Source organism: Bos grunniens, chromosome 11 (assembly GCF_055505025.1).
Source record: "Bos grunniens cultivar Pamir isolate PY7600 chromosome 11, Bosgru_T2T1.0, whole genome shotgun sequence".
Lineage (NCBI taxonomy): Eukaryota > Metazoa > Chordata > Mammalia > Artiodactyla > Bovidae > Bos > Bos grunniens.
Genome location: NC_141175.1, coordinates 12654597 through 12675187, shown reverse-complemented (window position 1 = coordinate 12675187; position 20591 = coordinate 12654597). Strand labels below are relative to the sequence as shown.

The 20591-nt window shown below is 52.6% G+C and overlaps 1 protein-coding gene across 1 annotated transcript; it reads left to right on the top strand.

The window, feature by feature from the left end:
* Positions 1-341: 341 nt before the first annotated feature.
* LHX2 (LIM homeobox 2) lies at positions 342-20049 on the top strand. The gene is made up of 5 exons (XM_086325273.1): positions 342-476; positions 1982-2184; positions 3091-3494; positions 9156-9361; positions 19148-20049. The coding sequence occupies exons 1-5, from the start codon at positions 357-359 to the stop codon at positions 19433-19435; spliced, it is 1221 nt and encodes a 406-aa protein (XP_086181399.1). The 5' UTR covers positions 342-356; the 3' UTR covers positions 19436-20049.
* The last annotated feature ends 542 nt before the right edge of the window (positions 20050-20591 follow it).

Sequence of the window (20591 nt, the reverse complement as noted above, 5' to 3'; positions counted from 1 at the left end):
CAATGCCCGCGGCGTGAAAGCGCCCGCGGCGGGGGCCGACCTCTGCCCTGGTCTCCTGCCCCCTCCCGCACCCCACCTCCTCCCCCACCCGCCCCGTGCCCTTGTGACCCTGGCTTTGGCGCCGCCGCCCAGGCGCCCCGCGATGTAGCTGCCCCCGCGCCTCGGCGGGAGGCGTCCTGGCCCGCGGGCGCCCGGGGCCCAGAGCCCGGCCTGGGGGCACAGCCGAGCTCGGGCGGGGCCGGGGCCGCGGTGGCGATGCACCGGGCCCGTTAGTGCGGGGAGCGCCAGGCAGCTGAGGCGGGGGGCAAGCCCTCCCGCGGAGGAGCCGCGCCCCCGGCCCCGCCGGTCCCGCCGCGATGCTGTTCCACAGCCTGTCGGGCCCCGAGGTGCACGGGGTCATCGACGAGATGGACCGCAGGGCCAAGAGCGAGGCTCCCGCCATCAGCTCCGCCATCGACCGCGGCGACACGGAGACGGTAGGCGCACGGCTGCGGGGTCCGGGCCAGAAGCTGGGACGCGGCCGGATCGGTCTGCGCCTTTGCTCTCCTAAGTTTGGGGGCACTTTGGGGAGTGTCCTTCGTGCCGCGCGGGACTGGACGCTGGGGATCTGCGGACAGGATGCAAGGCCCGTAGCTCCCGGCTCACGGGAAACCCGGCTGCTGGGGCGGAGGAGGGAAACAAGGTTGAGACCGAAATTTCAGACCCTAAAGGTGGAAGAGAGCATTTCTCCCGAAGTGGGAGCGAAGTCCTACCCGCGGCCCGATGGCTCTCTTCTCACTTCAAGGGGCTCTTTGGTCGCCAACCCCGCGCTCTCCTCGGCTCTGGCCGCCTTCGGCGCGGGGAAGGACGAACCAACCCGGCAGCACCGGGGTCTCCAGCCGACTGGAGCTACTCTCCGCCTCCTGGCAATCGGGGTTCCCGTCCCAGCACAGTTTCAGAGGTCGAAGTCTTCCAGGCCAGCGCTCTTCGTTGTTCGCATCTCGGGCCTCCTGGCTGGCCTCACTCGGCCCGGTTAGGGCTGGCCGTTCAGGCTCTGGCCTGGTTCTTGTGGAAGGAGAGTCCATTCGGATCTCCACACCTGGCTCCACCAGCCCAGCCCCAAATAGCCAGTTCCTTGCCTCCGACCTTCCTGGGGGCCAGACAAACAGACACTGCCCAAGCCAGGCCCCGCAGTGCCCTTTAGAGGCCAAGGAGGTGGGGAGCAGCAGCGAAGCTTCTCTGCTTGGAAAGCGAGAACAGCAGCCCCAGTGCCTCTTGTTTCCAAGCTCTTCTTCCGGAGTTGTACCCACTCAGCCTGTCAGGTTAGGAGAGGATTTGGATTGGGCCTGTCCTGCGTTGGGAGACTTTGAGGGTGCCCATGCACCACACTCAGCCTCTCTCAGGACCTAAGAGGGCCCCAGCCAATGTGGCAGAGGTGGTAGCCGCGCGCTATTTGCCCTGGCCTAAACCTCCGGCTTAAGAATTCAGAGATCACTGGGGTTAGGGGCCAAGAACTTGACCGAGTCTCTGGAGAGGAGTCTGGGTGGAGGGTGACTTTTATAATGGTCATCTTATCCCTTTTCTTGGGGCCCAGCAGAGTGGCTCCTTTAAGAAACAGTTTGGGGACAGCTTTTGGAGGGCTTGGCTGAAGTAGCCACGACTGCCCCCAGTCCTCCAACGAAGCATGAGCCCTTCGGGAAAAGAGCAGAGGGGACAGGAAGGGGGGAAAGTAAGGAGGAAGGTCTGTCCAGGCCAGCAGCCGGTCCCGGGCCTGCGACCGACTTGGGCTGCATGGGCGGACCTGGGTTCTGAGCCCCTTGGATATGGGCCTTTTGGCGTAGAGGAGGCGTACCACACACCCTGGCAGCCACCCCGCTGCGTTTAGGGCTAGCTCGAGCCACCGAGGGAGCTGCGGGTGCGTGCCTGTTTCCCCGCGGCGTGGCGGCGGTGGGGTCGCAGGCTGACGCAGGCGCTGCGGTCTCGCGCCTCCCTCCCTCCGCAGACCATGCCGTCCATCAGCAGTGACCGCGCTGCGCTGTGCGCCGGCTGCGGGGGCAAGATCTCCGACCGCTACTACCTGCTGGCGGTGGACAAGCAGTGGCACATGCGCTGCCTCAAGTGCTGCGAGTGCAAGCTCAACCTGGAGTCGGAGCTCACCTGCTTCAGCAAGGATGGAAGCATCTACTGCAAGGAAGACTACTACAGGTAGCCCCCACCTCGGGACCCACCGCCCCGGGGCAGCCAGGACCCCTGGTCTCAGATCCAGTCTTGTCCCAAGGGAGGGTTCCCTATGTAGATCCCCCCCTTCTCCAAGCCAGTACAAATTGACTGACATCCTTTTTAAGCAATAATCTGAGGGAACTCTTGGAAAGATCTGTGAAGTGTCGGTGGAGAGCCAGAGAAAAGCAGAAGCTGCCCTCTTTTTAGCTTAGACCAAAAATAAGCTTGAGTTGGGCACCCTTCTCCCTCTGAAGTTTCTTGGGTCAACTGGGGGGAACTGAAACAGGCACCCCCAGACCCAGGCAGTCTGGACTGGTGTGGAACAAAGTTGGAGACAGAGACGGGGATCAGATTGGGTGCATTTCCGGGTCTTTCCTGGAGATGGGAGTGAAAGCTGGTCAGGATTGAAGAACCGGAATCACTAACAGGCAGGCTCCAGGCTCCTTGGTTCTCTTCTCCTGGTTTAGGGTTAGGTCTGCTTATTTCAACCGCACCTCCCCTTCCCCTGCCTCTGTCTCTCTCCCTGTCTCTGTTTCTTAGGAATTACAAAGGTCTGTAGGATGCCCAGGCACTGGTGTGGAGGGCAGGGGTAGAGATTGAGGAAGGGATGAATGGGAAGTTTCCCTTACTCCCCAGCGAGGCTTTCCTAGGGCTTGCTCAGACTCTGGGTAAAGTAAAGCCTTTGTAGACACGAAAATGGTTAAGGGAAACTATGTTTCAGGGTTGGACCAGATATGGGCCAAAATCTAGTTCCCTCTTGCCCCATCCTCCAAGACCCGGTTGCCCGTCTTGAGTGGATTCCCACCAGTGGTAGCAGCGGTACCTGGAGGAGGGATACGAGGGGTACCCAACCGTGTGTCCCCACAGTCCCTCCCTCGATGGTCCCTACAGGCGCTTCTCTGTGCAGCGCTGCGCCCGCTGCCACCTGGGCATCTCGGCCTCGGAGATGGTGATGCGAGCTCGGGACTTGGTTTATCACCTCAACTGCTTCACGTGCACCACGTGTAACAAGATGCTGACCACGGGTGACCACTTCGGCATGAAGGACAGCCTGGTCTACTGCCGCTTGCACTTCGAGGCGCTGCTGCAGGGCGAGTACCCCGCGCACTTCAACCACGCCGACGTGGCGGCTGCAGCAGCGGCAGCCGCCGCGGCCAAGAGCGCCGGGCTGGGTGCAGCTGGGGCCAACCCTCTGGGTCTTCCCTACTACAATGGCGTGGGCACAGTGCAGAAGGGGCGGCCGAGGAAGCGCAAGAGCCCCGGGCCTGGGGCGGATCTGGCCGCCTACAACGCTGGTGAGTGCGAGGAGCCGCGAGCGGGCCCCGACGGGTTGAGGGAAGGTGCACAGAGTCAGAGGCTGAGGGCAAAGTGAATTTCAGTGTGCTGTACATGTTTACTGTCACTCTTGGCTTCCCCATGCCCACCAGATGACCTGGCAGAAAGCGCCATTAGCTCTCTGGGCTCCAGCCTTTGCGCCCTCGGCTGGAGTGGTCTTGATGCTCCCGGTGCAGTACCTCGAAGCCGAGAAATCTTTTAGAGGGTTTTTGTCTTGGGCCTTTTACCCACTTGGCTGAGCAGAAAGTGCAAGTATCGAGAAAGCATGGCAGAGCCGACACCACACAGGCTGTAGGCTGGCATGGCTGAGGGAGAGGATCTGGGGCAATGGTTGAGCGAGGCCGAGCGGCGGGGGTCCCAAGAGAAAGGACTGGCGGTGGCCCGGGGCCACCGAGTTTGGCCTGGCTTGCGGCCAGGTCATGTAAAGTTGTGCTGTGGGCGGCAGGCTCGGGAAACTTGGGCCCAGGAGCCTCTTGAGCAAAAGCGGGTTGTAGTGTCCTGCCCGATCCTCCTGTTCCACCAGGTCTCGGGTTCCCCCCCTGGTTCTTCTTCCGAGTTCCGGGTGACAGTGGGGCGCCGAGATGAGAGCTGCGACCCTCCAAAGCCGGCGCCCCAGGATGAGACCGAGAAGGCCTGGCTTTGCGCTGGGGTTGGGGTGGAGGGCTTGTTTCGAATTTCCGGCGTCTTTGAACCCTGTGTTGTTCCAGGAGAGGCTCTGCCCCCTCCCGCGTCCCTCCTAGCTCAGGACAGCTGCAGCGGTTCTGAGGCCCGTCAACATCTGCCCGAAGTCTGCACGGCTGGGAAGGTTTATGACTCCCTGGGCTTCTGAACTTGATAGAGTTTATTTGCAATTACTTTCTTTCTTTCGTTTGGGGCAGAATCGGATTCAGAGACTTTGTTTTCTTCCTCCTTTTCCCCTTAGTCTAATGTGCAAGTGGAAACAAAACAAAACCAAACCCCTGAACTGTGCGGAGAGGGCTGTGGTGGGGAAGAAGTCAGGATTATTTTCATCTTTAAAAATCTGAGCTGGCATGGGCAGGGGGTGGAGAATGATAGGTGGGTGGGGGTCCCCTGTTCGCTCCAACGAAGTTGTTTGTTGGGTGATCATGGGGCATATGTCTTGGTGTGTGGAGCTGGGAGGAAAATACAGCCCCCAGTCTGGTAAATGGTAAGGTGGCTGCAGCGAGGTCTGCAAGGCAGATTTAAGATTTGTTGAAAGCTCTGTAAGAGATGTGGCTTTCCAAAACTTGCATCCCTCGGTCACCCCCAACCCTGAACAGACTACCCTGAGTCCAGATCCGGTTCCCCAAAACAAAGCGGGTCTATTTATCAAGTGCGGTCGGCCTTCAGTAGAAAGCAGCGGGCGGGCTGGGCCACAGGGCTCCTGATGGGTGGGGAGCGGGACTATGTTTTCCCTGGGCAGACAGGTTTGCAATGGAAAGGTAGACGGTACAGCGATTTATTTGTGCTTTTTGCTGCTCCTCCACCTTCCCTGAGGAGGCCGCGCCACTCAGAGCAAGATGTGGCTGGAGGCTGAGTTTCAGAGAAGCTGGCACCTCTACAAGTCTGCCCCACGCATGCCTTCTCCTCCTTTTCTCTTTGGTCCCTTTCTCTTTTTTTCTCCTTTTGGGTCTCTAGGCCCCCGTTTCTCTCTCTGCGTGTGTCTCCAGGTTTCTCAGTTCCTGTCTCTTTCTCCATTCCGGTGTTCGTGTCTCTGGCCTTGGCCGGGCTTTCTAAGCTGGTGGAACCCGAGCAAGGCGCGCTGCCCGTGGCTGTGCGGATTGCTTACTCCGGGCTCCCGGACTAGATTGAGAAATGGGGGCGCCTCCCCGACCAGGCCTCCTTCTCCCCTGCCTGCTCCCGCTGAAGAGAAAGGGCCACAGTGTGGGCCGCGGGCTGTTGGGACTGGAAAGAGGGCCCCGTGGAGGGTGCGATTTCGGTGGTTATGTCCGGGCAAGTGTGTGTGTGTGTGTGTGTGTGTGCGCGCGCGTGATTCCGATTGTGAGGACTCGAGCTTGTTGGTGTGAATGTCCCACACCCAGGGGCCCAGCCACACGAACCCCCTGCAAAGCTCATCGCTGTGGGGGACAGTCGGTGGAGGAGCAGCGGCACCTTACTACGGGGCAGTGAGCTCGGGCAGAGTGGGGAGGGGGCGCCGTCGGTGCGCCCGGCCCTCGCTTAGGGAAGGACAGTTAGAGCGGCGGGGCCCGCAGGATCGGAAAGTCCTTCCGGGGCGGTGGCCGCCGCGGCTGGCCCTCCTCTGGAAGCCCCTCTGGTCCGAGATCTTAGCTCAGGTCCCGGAGGCAGAACTGAAACCTACCCGACCCCGGCCTCGGGCGCGGCAAGGCGGCCGGAGCCGGTTAGGGGCCCAGGCTCTGCGCCTCGCGTCCGAGTTTTCGCGCCGCCGCCACGGGAGTCCCGCGCGGACCGGCCGGATGCCCAGTTCCCCCAGCCCCAGCTTTGTGTGTGTGTGTGTGTGTGTGTGTGTGTGTGTGTGCGTGTGTGCGTGTGTGCGTGTGTGCGCGCGCGCCTGGCGGCGTAATTACTGATTTGATTCCAATCCATTATTTAGACAATTGAACCTACAATCTCGTCTTTAGTAAAATGAGGCGAAGTCAGATTTGATTACAGGTTCAGTCCCAGCGACAAGAGCTCGAAACCCGATGGGTTAATAACAGATCACGAGTAAATTATTCATGATTTTACGAGCTCTTTAGCTCCATTGAATCGGCCTAATTGAGAGGAAAAAAAAAAAAAAGGGAGAGAGAAAGCTTGGTTCTCCCCCTCCCCTCGTCCCCTTGCTCCTCCCCGGATCCGATCCTGGGGAATCTCACCCGGCTGGGAAGCTGGGGGCCAGAGTGAGGGGACCTGGGGCAGCAACCGAATCTGGGCCCAACAGCCGCTCCTTTGCCCCTAGTGCGGTCCCCTGCCCTTGCTGCTGGCCTTCCTGGGCCTCCCTACCTTGGGCCGAATTCTTTTCTGCCCTCCCCTCCTTTTTCATCCTTCCCCTTTTCCTCCCTACCCGGCCTGTAACGGCTTAGAAAAAGCCACGCCAAAGGGACCGGGCCTGCCCAAGACAGGGATTTAGTTCCTTAACCTGGACCCTCCACCACACCGCATCCCTACTATTTCTGGGCCTTGGTGACCCCTCTGGCTCTCTGTGTGTCTCCTGATTTTTTTCTGTCTTTGTAGCTGTCTCTCTCTGGTTCTTCCATATCCACTGCTTTCTTTTTCTCTCCCTCTCCTCTTTTTTCCTGGCTCTGTCCATCTTCCCCCATCCCCCTGCCCCCACCTCTCCTTTTCTCTCCATTCTCTCTTTTTTCTACATCTGTCTCTTTTTCTCCTTTTTCTGCCCTTTCCTTCTCCCTCCCCCAACCACCATCCGCGCCCCCCCCCAATATAGGCCGAGCTCAGGGCACATCCCTTGGGTGCATGGGGCGCCAGGGTCCCCATGGAGCTCATTAACAGCAGCAAGGCCCAGGTGGGGGCTGGGCGGAGGAATGGGCCCAGAGATCCCCTGTGGGGAGGCCTGCCCTACTCCCCAACCCCCCCCCACCTCCTGTGGAGCTGGGGACTAGGGGCAAGAAGAGGGTCTTTCCCCACAGCAGGGGGGCAGGGCAGTTTCCATGGATCACATTTGGAGTCATTCTCTGATCCCCTTTAAATTGCTGGATCCCCATTCTTTACTCTGGGTGCTCTCAGTGAGAGTAAAGCCCAGCTGGAGAACTTGGGTGCCTGGTTGCCTGTGGGAAGGGGACTTTAGGAGGTGTAGCTACTTGCTGACAACTTCAAGGTTAGGGATAAGACCTGCATCTTGCACACTTTTTCTGCAGGGGATTACTCCTCAGTTGGGCAGGGAGGAGTAGGCCACCAGGGGAGCAGGAGTGCTTCTGAGGTAGTATTGCCAGATAAAATGCAGGACTCCCAGTTAAATTTTAATTTTGGGTAAGCGACAATTTTTTTTTTTACTGTAAGTGTATCCCTTACAACATTTGAATTTTAAATAAAGGAAAAATACAATTTTTTAGTGTACGTGTATCCCACACAACATTTGAATTTTAATTCAATGAATAATTTTTTTTTAGTATAAGTGTATACAGTGCAATATTTGAGTTTTGGGCAAACAACAGATTAATTTTCAGTATAGGTATGTCCCATGCAGTATTTCAGATATCATTCTAAGAACTTGTTCATTGTTTATGTGCGATTCAAATTTAACTAGACAATCTGTATTTTTATTTGCTAAATCTGCAGCTCTGTTATGGGCATGTGATGAAACAGGAGATATATTCCCAGCTGCCCACTTTAGGGGGGACTGAATTAATCTCCTATGAGGTACTCCCCAAAGTAAGATGGCTCAGGATGTATTGAGGGGATCTTGGAGAAGGGTCCTGCATGTCCCCATCAGCCACCAGGTTGCTAAGCAACTTTCTGAAGCCCGAGTTTTCCATCCCTGTCCCCCACCCCTAGTGCCTTCCAGGCATTGGCAGCCCCAGCTGGGCCCCTTCTGGATAGGGACACGCTCCCCAAAGAGTCATGCTTCATCTTTGCCAGCCTTTGTGGTGTAGGGGAAAGAAACAGCAAGGAGGCAAGAACTGCAGTGTTGAATCTGGGCTCAGCCTTAACCAATGGTGTGGCTTCATTTCCCTTCCTGTTAGTTTCCTCATCTTTAAAATGGGGTGAATAGCAATTGGAGCAGTAGTGAAGCCCTCCCTAGCCCCACCCCCCCCCCCCACCCCTTGTATGTAGGGCCAAAGGCATACCCTGGGTGTGGAATACATGTTAATTTCTTCCTCCAACTTCCTTCCCTTTCTGGCTAAGTACTGTGCCACTCCTCGAAATTTCCAAAGATCGCTTAACCTCTCTGCCTCATTGATCTCGTTTGTAAAACTGAAAAGCGGCTGCCTCACAGGAGTGGTGAGGATGAAGCTACAAAATACAATTTCCAACCTCCAGCCCAGCATTTCCGGCCCAGGGCTAAGGGGTCCTGCAGTACTTTGGGTGTGGGAACGGAGAGATGAAAGTGGGTGGAGGGTTTGGAACGTGAGTGGAAGTCTATGACTTCTAGGTGCCTGCCCCTGACCCTGTGTGGGAGCAAGGGGCAGGGAAGGCTGCAGACTGCATTTCTCCTTAGGAGTTCGGGGAGAAGCGGGAAGGTAATGGGCCTGCTGTGTCCGAGGTCAAGTGATTTCCCTTTAGGAGCCTCAGTTTCAACATCTGTAAAAAGGGGGGAAATAATGCTTGGCTCAAAAGGTTTTGAGGATGAAAATGTGCATGTAAAGCCCATTAGCACATCTTGTGGAGTTGAATGTCATTGACAAGTTGTCATTACTATTTTTATTGTAACATGGTGGCTCAGAATGTTTTTTGGAATTTCCTAGAGCTGGATTTGAATCCAGCATTTCCAAGCTGAGAGACCCCGGGTATATGGCTCAACCTCAAATTCCCCTATAAATCTATAAAATGGGATAATATCTCCATCTCAGCGGGGTGCGGCACCCGCAGTGTGGTCCTGAGGCTAGAAACATTTGGCGGATCGTGAGGTGGGTGTGGACTTGGCAGTGTAGGGGGGGGGAGCCTGGCCAGGAGGTTCACCTTCGGCCTCTGCCTTCCCTCCCCAGCCCTGAGCTGCAACGAGAACGACGCGGAGCACCTGGACCGAGACCAGCCGTACCCGAGCAGCCAGAAGACGAAGCGCATGCGCACCTCCTTCAAGCACCACCAGCTTCGGACCATGAAGTCTTATTTTGCCATTAACCACAACCCCGACGCCAAGGACTTGAAGCAGCTCGCGCAAAAGACAGGCCTCACCAAGCGGGTCCTGCAGGTCAGCTGGGCCGGGGCTACGGGTGGGGGCCTCGGTGGCGTCAGGACCTGAGGAACCTGTGAGGTGGAACCCCACAGCGGCTGTGGGCCGCGGAAGGACCTCCTGTTCTATGTCCGCGTATCTCTTTATCTTTCCCTGTTCTCTTTCTCCATCTTTTCAGTCTATCTCTGGCTGTATTTCAAGTCCCCCACCCCTACCCCCGCCCTTACTCTGAGGTGTTCTCTCTCCTCAAGTTTTTGTCCCTCGGTGTTTCTGTTTTGTGTCCCTCTGTCCTCTTTGTCTACACAATTTCTTTTCTTTCTTGTAAGCAATTCTTAGTTGCTATTTATTACTCAAGTGATACACAAATATGTTCATGTTGTAAAAGGTTCAAGCATTTCAGATAACTCTAGAGCTCCCCTCCCCACCCTGGCCCCTTATACCACAATGCCAGTCCAAGGCAACTGCTGTTAGCCCTTTGCTCCTTCTGCTGCTTGCTCCTCGCTTGCTCTCTCTAGTTTCTTTCTTTCTGTCTCTCTCTCTGGATTTTCCTTCTGTTTCTTTGTTGTTTCTTAGACTCTCCCAGAAGCAAGGTTTGGTAAGGGAGAGGGGTTAGGGCAGATCCCCTGGGTGGAAGTAGATGGGTGCCTCTGAAACTGAGCAGCCTTGCGCTTGTATGGAGTGTGCTCTCTCGATAGAGAGGATCCAGCGTTTTCACCAGATTTCCTAAGGGTCCCTCCATCCCCTCAAAGATGTTAAGAACCTCCTTTGGGGAGTCCAGGGTGACCCAAATTCACGACAGTGTCCTGGATCACCAATTTTTAAATCTTCAGCTCCTCCTCTTACTCATTTCCTTGATCCGTGGCCTTAAATCACTTAACCCCTCTGAGCCTCAGTTTCCTTATATATGAAATGGGCACAAAAATTATCTACATTACAGGAGCTATTGAGATAATATAAGTCCCCATCACGGTAGCTGGCACTTAACCACTCAGTGGATGGTGGGTGAGAGTAACATTAACTAGATTCATCAGTTAACATATTAAATAGTATAAACGATTATTCTGGTGGCTGGACTTCAGTTTCCCCATCTGTATAATAAGGTGGGAGAATATCTCCCTTTATAGCCAGTTTAACCAGTTTATTCCTCAGACCATGTGATTGTAGGGATAACAACGCACATTTTGAGGTAAGAAAATCGAGAGAAGTAGTGATCTGTCTGTGGTCTCATAATAGGAGGAGTGGTGCTGGGATTTGAGTGCAGGCTAGTCCGTCCCAACTTCCAGCCCCCAAGTCTTTGAGGACTGAGGGCCCAGGGGTGGCTGGCAACACCGGTAGGTGACGGGTGATGATGACCCTGAAGGCTGTGAAGCCACTCTAAGTTTTCCCGCGAGTCTGTTAGGACTTAAAAAAAAAAAACATTTTGGGGGTGACAGAAGTAGCAGAGGGGATTGTGGGGCGGGTGAGGATCCGCAGGTCTCCGGAGACCGTGGAGTCCGGGTGCCCAGTGCGGCGCACCAGGAGTGGGGTCAGGGGCAGCTTGGTCTTGCCGGTTCGGTGACGTAGCGGAGGGAACTGAGGGCCCGCCAATGGGACGCCGTTGCGCCTCTTGGGCCCGCCCCTCTCCCCCCTCCCCGCAGAGCTCCGCTAGCCCCGCGGTTGCGTTTGGGTCCGCCTTGCCCAAGGGTTTCTCTGGCTGGGGCTCGAGAAGAGGCGGGGACCCTGCCGCGTCCCCGCTCCGTTGGGGTCTCGGGTCCCGCTGGTCCATTTCCCTCGGACTTGTCCTTTTGGGGGTTAGATCAGAGGACCCTCCTTGGCGCCCCCTCTGTTCCTCAGCCCTGGGGAATTTGGACTGTAGGGAATTCCTGGGGGGAATTTGGATCTGCAGCCGCCAACTTCTCTCTGGTTAGTAGTCCTTTCTTTCTAAGATGCCCTTATGGTGAATTGGTGATTCTCACCTTTCCATGGAAAGGATACGTGAATCAAGCCCTTGGAGCAGGCAGGGTCAGGAACAGGGGCTTGAAGTCAGGCAGAGCTGGTTCCCTTCTGTCCCTGTACTCAGTTGGATGTGTGTTTTGGATGAACTAATTACTCCCTCTCTGAGCCATAACTCTCTTATCTGTAAAATGGGCACCATTATGGCACACACACCTCCACACTTAATCCAGATTAAATGAAATAAAGAGTAAGCACCTGTAGTTGGGTCTGAATGTGGAGTGAGGAGCCAGTCTCTTTCAGCCTTAGTAAGGCAGGTGGCTTGATTTAGGAGTGCTTTGCCATTTCCAGCATAGTTACCTTTCATCTGACCAAGTACCTATTGACATCAGGCCCTGGGGACCCAGAGATGGATGAGCCACAGCCCTGGCCCTGAAGAATTTCAACTATTAGGTGTCAAGACTGACCCACGATCAGTTTCCCCATAGTGTGATCAATTGGGAGGGGAGGGATTCTGTGGAAGACCAGGGGAGAGACCAGTTACCTACCCTGTGCATGAGGAAAGGTTCACCTCGGTGACCTGGGTCTAGGCTTGCCCCTCCTCCCCTAGAATCCTGAGCCAGGGCTCTTAGCACCTGCATGCCCTCTCCACATGGGGACTTGTAAGAGCCAGGACATAGGACTAGTTGACAGAGAGAGAACCACTGACAGTTATGGTATGTCTACTAATCAGTATATGCTTGAGTGGTCTCCTGTGTCTACTATGTGTTAAAAGGCTTATGACATACATTTACTCATCAAGTCCTCACTATCAGGCATCATGATAGTGATACTCCTCGACTGTATAGATGAGAACATTGAGGCCCAAATGATTTTCACTTGCCCCAGGTCACACTTTGCTGTTAAGTAGCAGAGCTGGATCCAAATCCAGGCCCATCTGATCAATGGGCATTGCTCCTTCTCCCTAAGCCAGTCCAGCAGAGACTGCCTCTGAGTATCGTTTAGAGCCTGAACGTCGCTGGGGTGAGGTCAGTTGTACCTGAAAGGCACGCTGGACCACTGTTCTCCCTCCTCCCCTTTCTCCCAATCTCCTGTACAAATCCTTAACATTCCCTAATGGCACAACGGGTCATGATTATGCAGCAGTTTGCGAAGCATTGTCTTTCCAGTCAGTCATCTGTCTCCCTTACCTTAATATTTACCTGCTCATTTGCAGATGAGCAGCTTAAGAACTAGTGAGATGAAGTGATTTACTTGAGGATACAGGAACCGGTATTGGCAGGGTGGGGCCCTCTCCCAGGTGTTCTGACTACTGATGGGCCAGCTGGGGGCAGTTTGGGGCCAAGCAGCCGGTGGGGCTTTGAAAGGTAACACCTTTCTGACATACCAGCAATGTGATTTGGACACTTTAACGTCTCCTCTCAGAGCCCACATCCTTGTCTTTGAAGTGGAGATAATAATAGTTCGCACCCTGAGAATTCCTGAGGATTGAGACAGTGAATGGGAAGCATGATACTGCTGCTACAAAGTAGGTGCCCATGAAATGGTTTCTCATCACTGGCTACACCAGCTTAATGGTGCTAGGCCTTGGGTGCCCCCTGCAGGTTGTGGTCTGCATGGTGGGGCAGGTTGAGGTTGAGGCTGTGTTCCCAGAAGTAGATGATGTAGGGGGTGTGTGTGTGTGTGTGTGTGTGTGTATCTAGGGGTTCTGGGCTGTTACCAAATCTGTGATACATAAGCACCATCAACATGGCGTGCCTGGGGTGCAGTATCCCTGCCGGAATTTGAAGCTGATATGACGTCCAGACTCAGTCCTCCCACTGACTCCCTGAATGGTTATGAGCAAGTGACTTAACCTCTCTGAGCTTCAGCTATAAAATGAGGATGATAATGCTTTCCTAGGTGGTTGCAGGGAGTAAATAAGATGACATGATGGGTAATTTATAAAGTACATATTAGGGACTCAATACATACTATATTTCATACACATGTACCTAGCACGGTTCAGTCTACCATTCCCTTTTGCACACATTTAAAAGTTTAATTATCTTCATTTTGCAGATGAGAAAACTGAGGTTCAGAGAGGCTAAAATCCTTGCACTGAGTCTCACAGCTAATCAGTAATGAGAGGAGTCAAGCCAGGATTGGTCTGATTCCGGAGCTTTTCCAGTATAGCATAGTATAGGGATTGAGATTCTCAGCGCCCCCTCCCCTTGGATCTGGTTGCTGAATGCAGCAGTGTGTATGTGTTAGTCACTCAGTCGTGTCCAACTTTTTTTGACCCCGTGGACTGTCGCCTGCCAGGCTCCTCTGTCCATGGAATTCTCCAGGCAAGAATACTGGAGCGGGTTGCCATTTCCTCCTCCAGGGGATCTTCCCCACCCAGGGATTGAACCTGGATCTCCTGCATTGCAGGCAGATGTTTTACTCTCTAAGCTATTAGGGAAGCCCTGAATGCAGCAGTACAGAAGGGAGACTAGGGAAGGAGTGAGTCGTAGATGCTACGTCTTGGTATGCAAGTGGGAATTCTGTTGTAAAGCCCTAGGGGCGTAAAACATGCTCAGAACTTTCACTACCAACAGCAGGACAGCCTTAATACTTGTCACCAGTCAGCAAAGTGACTGGGAGACAGAATGGCCCCTTGGACAGTGGTCCATTAAGACGTTAAGCTTTACCAATTCTTGGAGACCACTCCTCAGCACATCCATGCACCTCCGTGTTGCCTCTCTTTTCTCCTGGAGAGGTGTCAGGAAGACAGAATATTAAGGTGCCATAGACTTGGGGAAGGGGCTGATGAGCTGATGGATTTGGATGGGTGGAGGTCTCCCTAGGGGTTCTGGGTGTGACTTTGAAGGAGAATACATTTTAACAATCAACAGTTTAAAAACATTCTTCAGATGACATTAGTCATCACTAACCTATGTGAGAGCTCAAGACCCGAGGATACGAGCTTTCCTCTGTTCACTCACTTCAACACGTACCCTGAGCTGCCATCTTCTGGGTGGGGCATGAGGTACTGAGTATTCAGCGGTGACCCCAGCAGTGAACAGGCCTGGCTGGAACTGTATGGTCCAGGGGGAGACAATGTCCAGCAAGGTAGTGTATAAATAATTAAAATGGTGATAAGATTGAGCTCTATATTTTTCCATATATTTGAAATATCTCATAGTTAAAATATCTTTTAAGTGACTCCAGGACCATTTAAGTTTGCAATAGGCTACAGACTGACCGTGTTCTTCTCTTGGTGATCAGAGTACACTGGGGCTAGCACAGGTATTGAGAACTCTTGAGCAGATTCAGTGTTGTCTAATCCAACATTTCCCAAATGCTTTTGGCCACAGAGCTCTTATTTAACTCTTGACAAAAATAAAATAGAAGTGCTAGGATGGAAAAATATAGGGGCGCAACGAGAGCAGAAACGTGAGGCCCTGACCTGGGGAGGGTGGTGGTCGGGGTGGCTTCACTGAGAAGGTGAGGTTTAAACTAGGCCTTCAGTTCACTGAGCCTCAGCTTCCCCACCTGTAAAATGGGGACAGTGAACATTGTTCTCCTGCCGTTTGTGCAGGACTATAGAGACTGTTTGATCTGGAAACGGACAGCTGAAGTTGGAGGGAATTTTATAGATGATTTGGTCCAAATCTCCCATTTTAGAAGAAAGGAAACTGAAACCCATAGATGTAGACTAACTTGTCCAAGGCTCCACAGCAAAGTAGTTGTAGCCCTGGAGCTGGAATCAAGGGGTCATGATGTCCAGGCCACTGCTCACATTTTTTATTCTTTCAAGAAAACTTTCTTTAAAGTTTATAAATAGCCCCACCATACAGAAGGTTAGAAAAATAGAGGGGAAAATTACCCTTATGAGGACACAGGAAACCAATAATCCAGGTCTACAGTTTGGAGGTCAAGTAGTGGATGGGGGTATGGGCCCAGCCTGCAGGGACTCACCTCTCAGCTCTACCTCTTTGGCTGGACTGTAGGCCTCATTCTTCTCGCCTGACCATAATATTAGTGTCAGCCTTATATGGCACTAACCGGAGTTCACATGTGTAAAATGCTTAGAACATTGCTTGGCCGTTGCCTTGAGAGTGGATAATACTGATCGTTATTACTTGCTTTATGAAGTTATACCAGAGGATATGATTCATTATTCTTTTTTCCCTCACATAACATTCATTGCTTCCCTGGTGGCTCAGATGGTAGAGAATCTGCCTGCAGTACAGGAGACCTGGGTTCAATCCCTGGTTTGGGAAGATCCCCTGGAGGAGGGCAAGGCTACCCGCTCTAGTATTCTTGCCTGGAGAATTCCATGGACAGAGGAGCCTGGCAGGCTACAGCCCATGGGGTCGCAGTCGGACATGACGAGCGACTAAGCACACGTAGCACAACATTCGTTATAAGACGTTTGCTCTGCGACTGCGTGGCGTGGCTGGGTCCTGACTTCCACTTGTCCCATCTTTGGTAGATGCTTTGGGTGCAGCCATTAATTTTCACGTCATGAAAAAATGCCAGTGGACATTTTGGGGCTTGAAGCTTTGGTCTTCCTGCTGGTTTCCTTAGCGGTGGTTTTGAAGGGGATTTGTGGGCAAAAAGGGTTTCCCACTGGCCCTCCTGGCCTCCTTGATGAAAGAATCCTGAAGAAGGGGATTTGTGAGGCAAGGCGCAGCCTGCAGGGCCAGTGGGTATCTGAGGAGGGGGCATGCAGCCATGTGGGCTGCCTCATTCACCTGGGACTTAAGCCCCAACTGAGGCACCCCGCCCCCGCCCTGGGAGATGAATAGGGAGGGCTGGGTGGGTAGAGCAGGTCATCTTCCTTGCTGCGGTTGCCCTGGAGTCACAGCCTGTGAGCACCCCCAAGAGGCCATAGAGATGGTGTGGTGCGGGCCAGTCCCCTTCCTGTATAGACAGGGAAACTGAGGCAGACCCCGAGGTAGGAGACTTGCACAGGTCACTTGGGCAGTGGCAGAAGCACAACTGGAGTTATGAAGTTACAACCTGCGCTCTTTCCACTACACTACAGTTGCTTCTGTTTATTCACTCACGCATTCATTCATTTATTCATTCACTTGCTGACTCACTCAGGATCATGTGGCAGGGAGAGCATGGACTTTTTAACGGCAGATCATCCTGAATCCTAACCTCCGCTTGGCCTTCGTGTGACCTTGGGCAAGTGACTTTGCCTCTCTGAGCCTCCTCTCTGGTTTTCAGTCTATAAAATGGGGATAATGACAGTACCCCCCTACTTGGCCTGTCATGGAGATAAGTTGTGATGGTGCGTGTTAGAGGAGGGACTGGTGCCTGGCACAAAGAGCTCTGTAAATGTTATCTGTTAGTATTGCTATTAACTCAGTGTGTGTGACTTGACTCTTCATCTTTGCCAGTCCCTGTGTGATATCCCCAGGGACATGAAGATGGCTCAGACAGGGTCCCTGTTCTAATATCCTCTTGGGAGGGGATTTAAAAAAAAATACCCTGGAGAATTCTGGTGACGCCTGGCTTAGGGTGAGAAACAAACTCCACATAAACCCCCACGGCAACTGGCTTTTGCTTGAGTTGTTGACTTTCATCCACCAGATTCCCAGTGCCTCAGATCCAGTAAAGCAGAGAAGGCCGTTGTGAAAGATGGTGTCATTGTTTACAAACCACTGTTAGGGGCAACGCCGGAGCAATAGCAAACAGCCAGCAACTAACTGGTTCCAGCCCTTCCCAAGGGCTTGGAGCCCCAGACCAATGGGCGATGCACTGCCCCCCCACCCCACCCCCAGGCTTCCTGCTCCTGCTCGGAGAGTCAGACTCACAGGGTATTCATGGGGCCACACACTCTTAGGATAGGATGGTGGCAAGAGCATCAAGGCTCCAGCCTTCTTTGTCTCCCCCGTCTGCAATGACACTTTGGGGGAGTCGTCTTCTCTCTCTGAGGGTGTCTGGGGACACCTCCATCATTTTCTCTGTCAGTCATTCTCTGGCCCAGACAGACACACAGTCTCACCCCTGCAGATTTCTGTGGGTTGAGCAGGGAAGAAGCCCCGACCCCAACCAGTGCCTCTGGAGGCTGGTCTTAGAAGCACCGTCCTTATTTGTGAGCCCCCAGAAGAGGTGATGGGCTTGCTTTGGGCAGAAGGCCAGGGGAAAATGTGCTTTCTTCCTGGAAGGAGCCAGCATGCATGGGAGAGAGCTTTGTTTCCCAACTTCACAGTGGCCATCTCTCTCCTTACCCCAGGATTCTTGAGGCTGTGCTTTTAAACTGAGCCCAAGTGGTATCAGGCCACCAAAAAGACAAGTTGGAGGCCACAAGCCCCCCTCTCTGGGGTGGTCCCCAGGGTAGGGTGGGGCCAGGAGTTGGTCCTTCCCATCCCTGTCTGAGACACAGGGAAGACAGGCAAATGCAGACACATCTGGAAATATGCAACTGGACACCCCAGAATCTGTAAAATTCCCTAAGCCCCTTTCTTTTATGGGGAGGTTTCTGGCGGGTGTTTTCCTCACGCAAAGGGAAGTGAAGGCGCCCAGCCCTTTGGCCTTTTTTTCTTTGCAAACTAGGACCTCCCACCCCCCTAGATTCTCTAGGCTTCTCCCGAAGTATTTTGAGGACCTCAGGGTACAGTGGGATCTCTCTATGCAGTTTGCTAGTGGTGGGGGGTGCTGCTGTGTGGACAAGTTTTGATGCTTCGTGTGTACAGGCTCGTGTGCAATGGTGTGGGCATGGATGTGTGCCTGTGTCTGCGCCAAGGGAAAAATGAAAGCAAACCCATATTCTCTCTCTCGGGCATTCTTTTCATACCAAGCTCAGTAACTGCCCTTTCCTCCCCCATGAAGGACGCTGGGACGAGGGCAGGTTGGGAGAGGGGGATCTTTAATTGGGCAGTTGTTCCCACTCTGCCTGGAGACCTGAAACCCAGTGGTCCAGGGTGCCTTCTCTGAGTGATGGTGGCAGGGATTAGGAGCGGTATCGTTTACCGACTTGAGTCCTCTGTGTTCTTTACACCCATTCTGGTATTTCCCAGACTTACCATGAAAAACTTGAAAATTGGTACCAACAAGGACTTGTGGGATTTTTGCCTGCTTAAAGTCGACTGCTGAGAAAAACCTGTCAACCATGGTCAAAAATGATGGAAATTTGGTTTGTGCGAATCTTCTAGAAGAGAAGAGAAATGCAACCTGAGCCACATACATAATTTTACATGGAAAATTTCCCAGTACCTTCGTTAAAACAAAAAGAAACTTGTAAAATTAATTGTAAGGCTATATCTTGTTTGGCCCAATTTTTCCAATAGAAAATATATTCATGAAAATAAAAGTGACCATTGAGATATTCTACCTCCTTCTGATATGGTTCTACCATTCTGATATATGGTTCTCAGCTACAGACCAGCTGTTTAGGGGCTAGGCTCATTTCAAGTGCTGGGTAGCCACATGTGGCTAGTGGCTAGGATATTAGAGAGTGGGGCTGAGTTCTGGAATCTTCTAACAAGGGGAGACCCCCATTACAGGCAGTTTGAGGAAAGGATGTTTTTATTGTATTAAGAACAAAGAATTGCCAGCCAAACCTTTTAAAAAAAAAAAAAATTTTTTTTTTTTAAATTTATTTGGCTGTGTTGTGTCTTAATTGCAGTACTGGGGGTCAGTTAATGCCCCGAGGTATAAGGGACCCTGACTCCCCAACCAGGGATCAAACATGTGTCCCCTGCATTGGAAGGCTGATACCCCCAGGGAAGTCCCTAGCCAGACTTTTAAATAAATCCCCACCCCCACCCCCATTCGAGCAGAACCCCCATTAGCATCTCTGGGCTTAAACAGTTGGAGCGATCTTTGCTCATCTCCTGTTCCTGCCCGCCCCGCCTTCCTCTGATCACCCCTTCCCTCTCCCCGACGCAGGTCTGGTTTCAGAACGCCCGGGCCAAGTTCAGGCGCAACCTCTTACGGCAGGAAAACACGGGCGTGGACAAGTCGACGGAGGCGGCGCTGCAGACAGGGACTCCGTCGGGGCCGGCCTCGGAGCTGTCCAACGCCTCGCTCAGCCCCTCCAGCACGCCCACCACCCTCACAGACTTGACTAGCCCCACCCTGCCGACTGTGACGTCCGTCTTAACTTCTGTGCCTGGCAACCTGGAGGGCCACGAGCCTCACAGCCCCTCGCAAACGACTCTTACCAACCTTTTCTAATGACTCTCGGCCCCACCCCCACCTCTGCCCCCGCCCCACAATTTCTTTAAAAAAGAAATTATCTTTAGTTGAATTCCAAGTGTATTTTAAAATAGAGGCTTTGAGCAACTAACTAACCACATTTTAGGATCTCGCCTGGAAACTGAGGAAGAAAATAATTGCGCCCCCCCACCCCCGGCTGACACAGCTCTGTGGACTGGAATTACTTGGAAGATCTATCTGCAACACAACATTTGTGTCACTGTACAGTTTTATGGACTGAGCGAGGAAAAACAACAAATAATTTAAGTTGGCTAGAGCTTCTGTATTTTCAAAGACTGCCACGTGCCTTAGGAATACTGTTTTATCTCCATACTTTGGATGACTTGTTCATTTTTTCTCTCCCTCTTTTTCTCTGTATATTTATGACCAGAGCAAAAATGTAAAAAAAAAAAAAGGAAAAAAAAAGTTTGTTACTTTGAATAGTCCTAAACAGAAAAGAAAAAAAAAAAAAAGGAAAAAAATCAAACCCCCTCCAACGGTCGCTTTGTTGTTTTAGAATTTTAAGGTGGAAGTCTGTTCGAATATCAGAATTTGTAAAATCTAACAAGTAATAAAACCACTTATTGAAACTAGTTGGTGCTGCTGCTGTTGAGTGAGGTGTGAAATTCACAGGACTTATAAAAGTCTTACCGAAACCCAGAGATAAATTCCAAAGTCTTCCCCTCTTTATCTATGATATTTAATTATAATGATTTATAAATATTTATAATATTTGTGGGGTCCCTCTTTGTGCCAGACTTTGGGCTGCTTGTTGGGAACCAGAGATGAAGTAGACACAATCCTGCCCTTAAGGAATTTAGAGTGGAGGCAGCGACAGACAAGAGATCATCTTAGCATGTGTGTTATGTACCAAGTGAGGAGTGTGTAAGCAGAATGCCATTCATTTATGCATTTGGTCTTTCAAAGATTAAATAAGTGTGCCATGCTGGATACATGTGACAAAGGTCAGAGGCCATCACACCTGCCTTTTCTGCTCTTCTCTGGGCTGGAAGGGTATGTCACGCAAGGAGGGAGGCCTGTTCGCATACGGAATGAATGCCGTCACCAAAGGGCAGCTTAAGCTCAAGCTTTCCTAATGAAAGACACAGAATTTCAGAATCTTCCACTGGGGCAA

Excerpts from the sequence above, each read along its gene's own strand:
- LHX2 (XM_086325273.1), top strand. The coding sequence starts at position 357 with ATGCTGTTCCACAGCCTGTCGGGCCCCGAGGTGCACGGGGTCATCGAC. Across the intron at positions 477-1,981 it reads ACCGCGGCGACACGGAGACG|ACCATGCCGTCCATCAGCAG; the intron begins GTAGGCGCACGG and ends CTCCCTCCGCAG. Across the intron at positions 3,495-9,155 it reads TCTGGCCGCCTACAACGCTG|CCCTGAGCTGCAACGAGAAC; the intron begins GTGAGTGCGAGG and ends TTCCCTCCCCAG.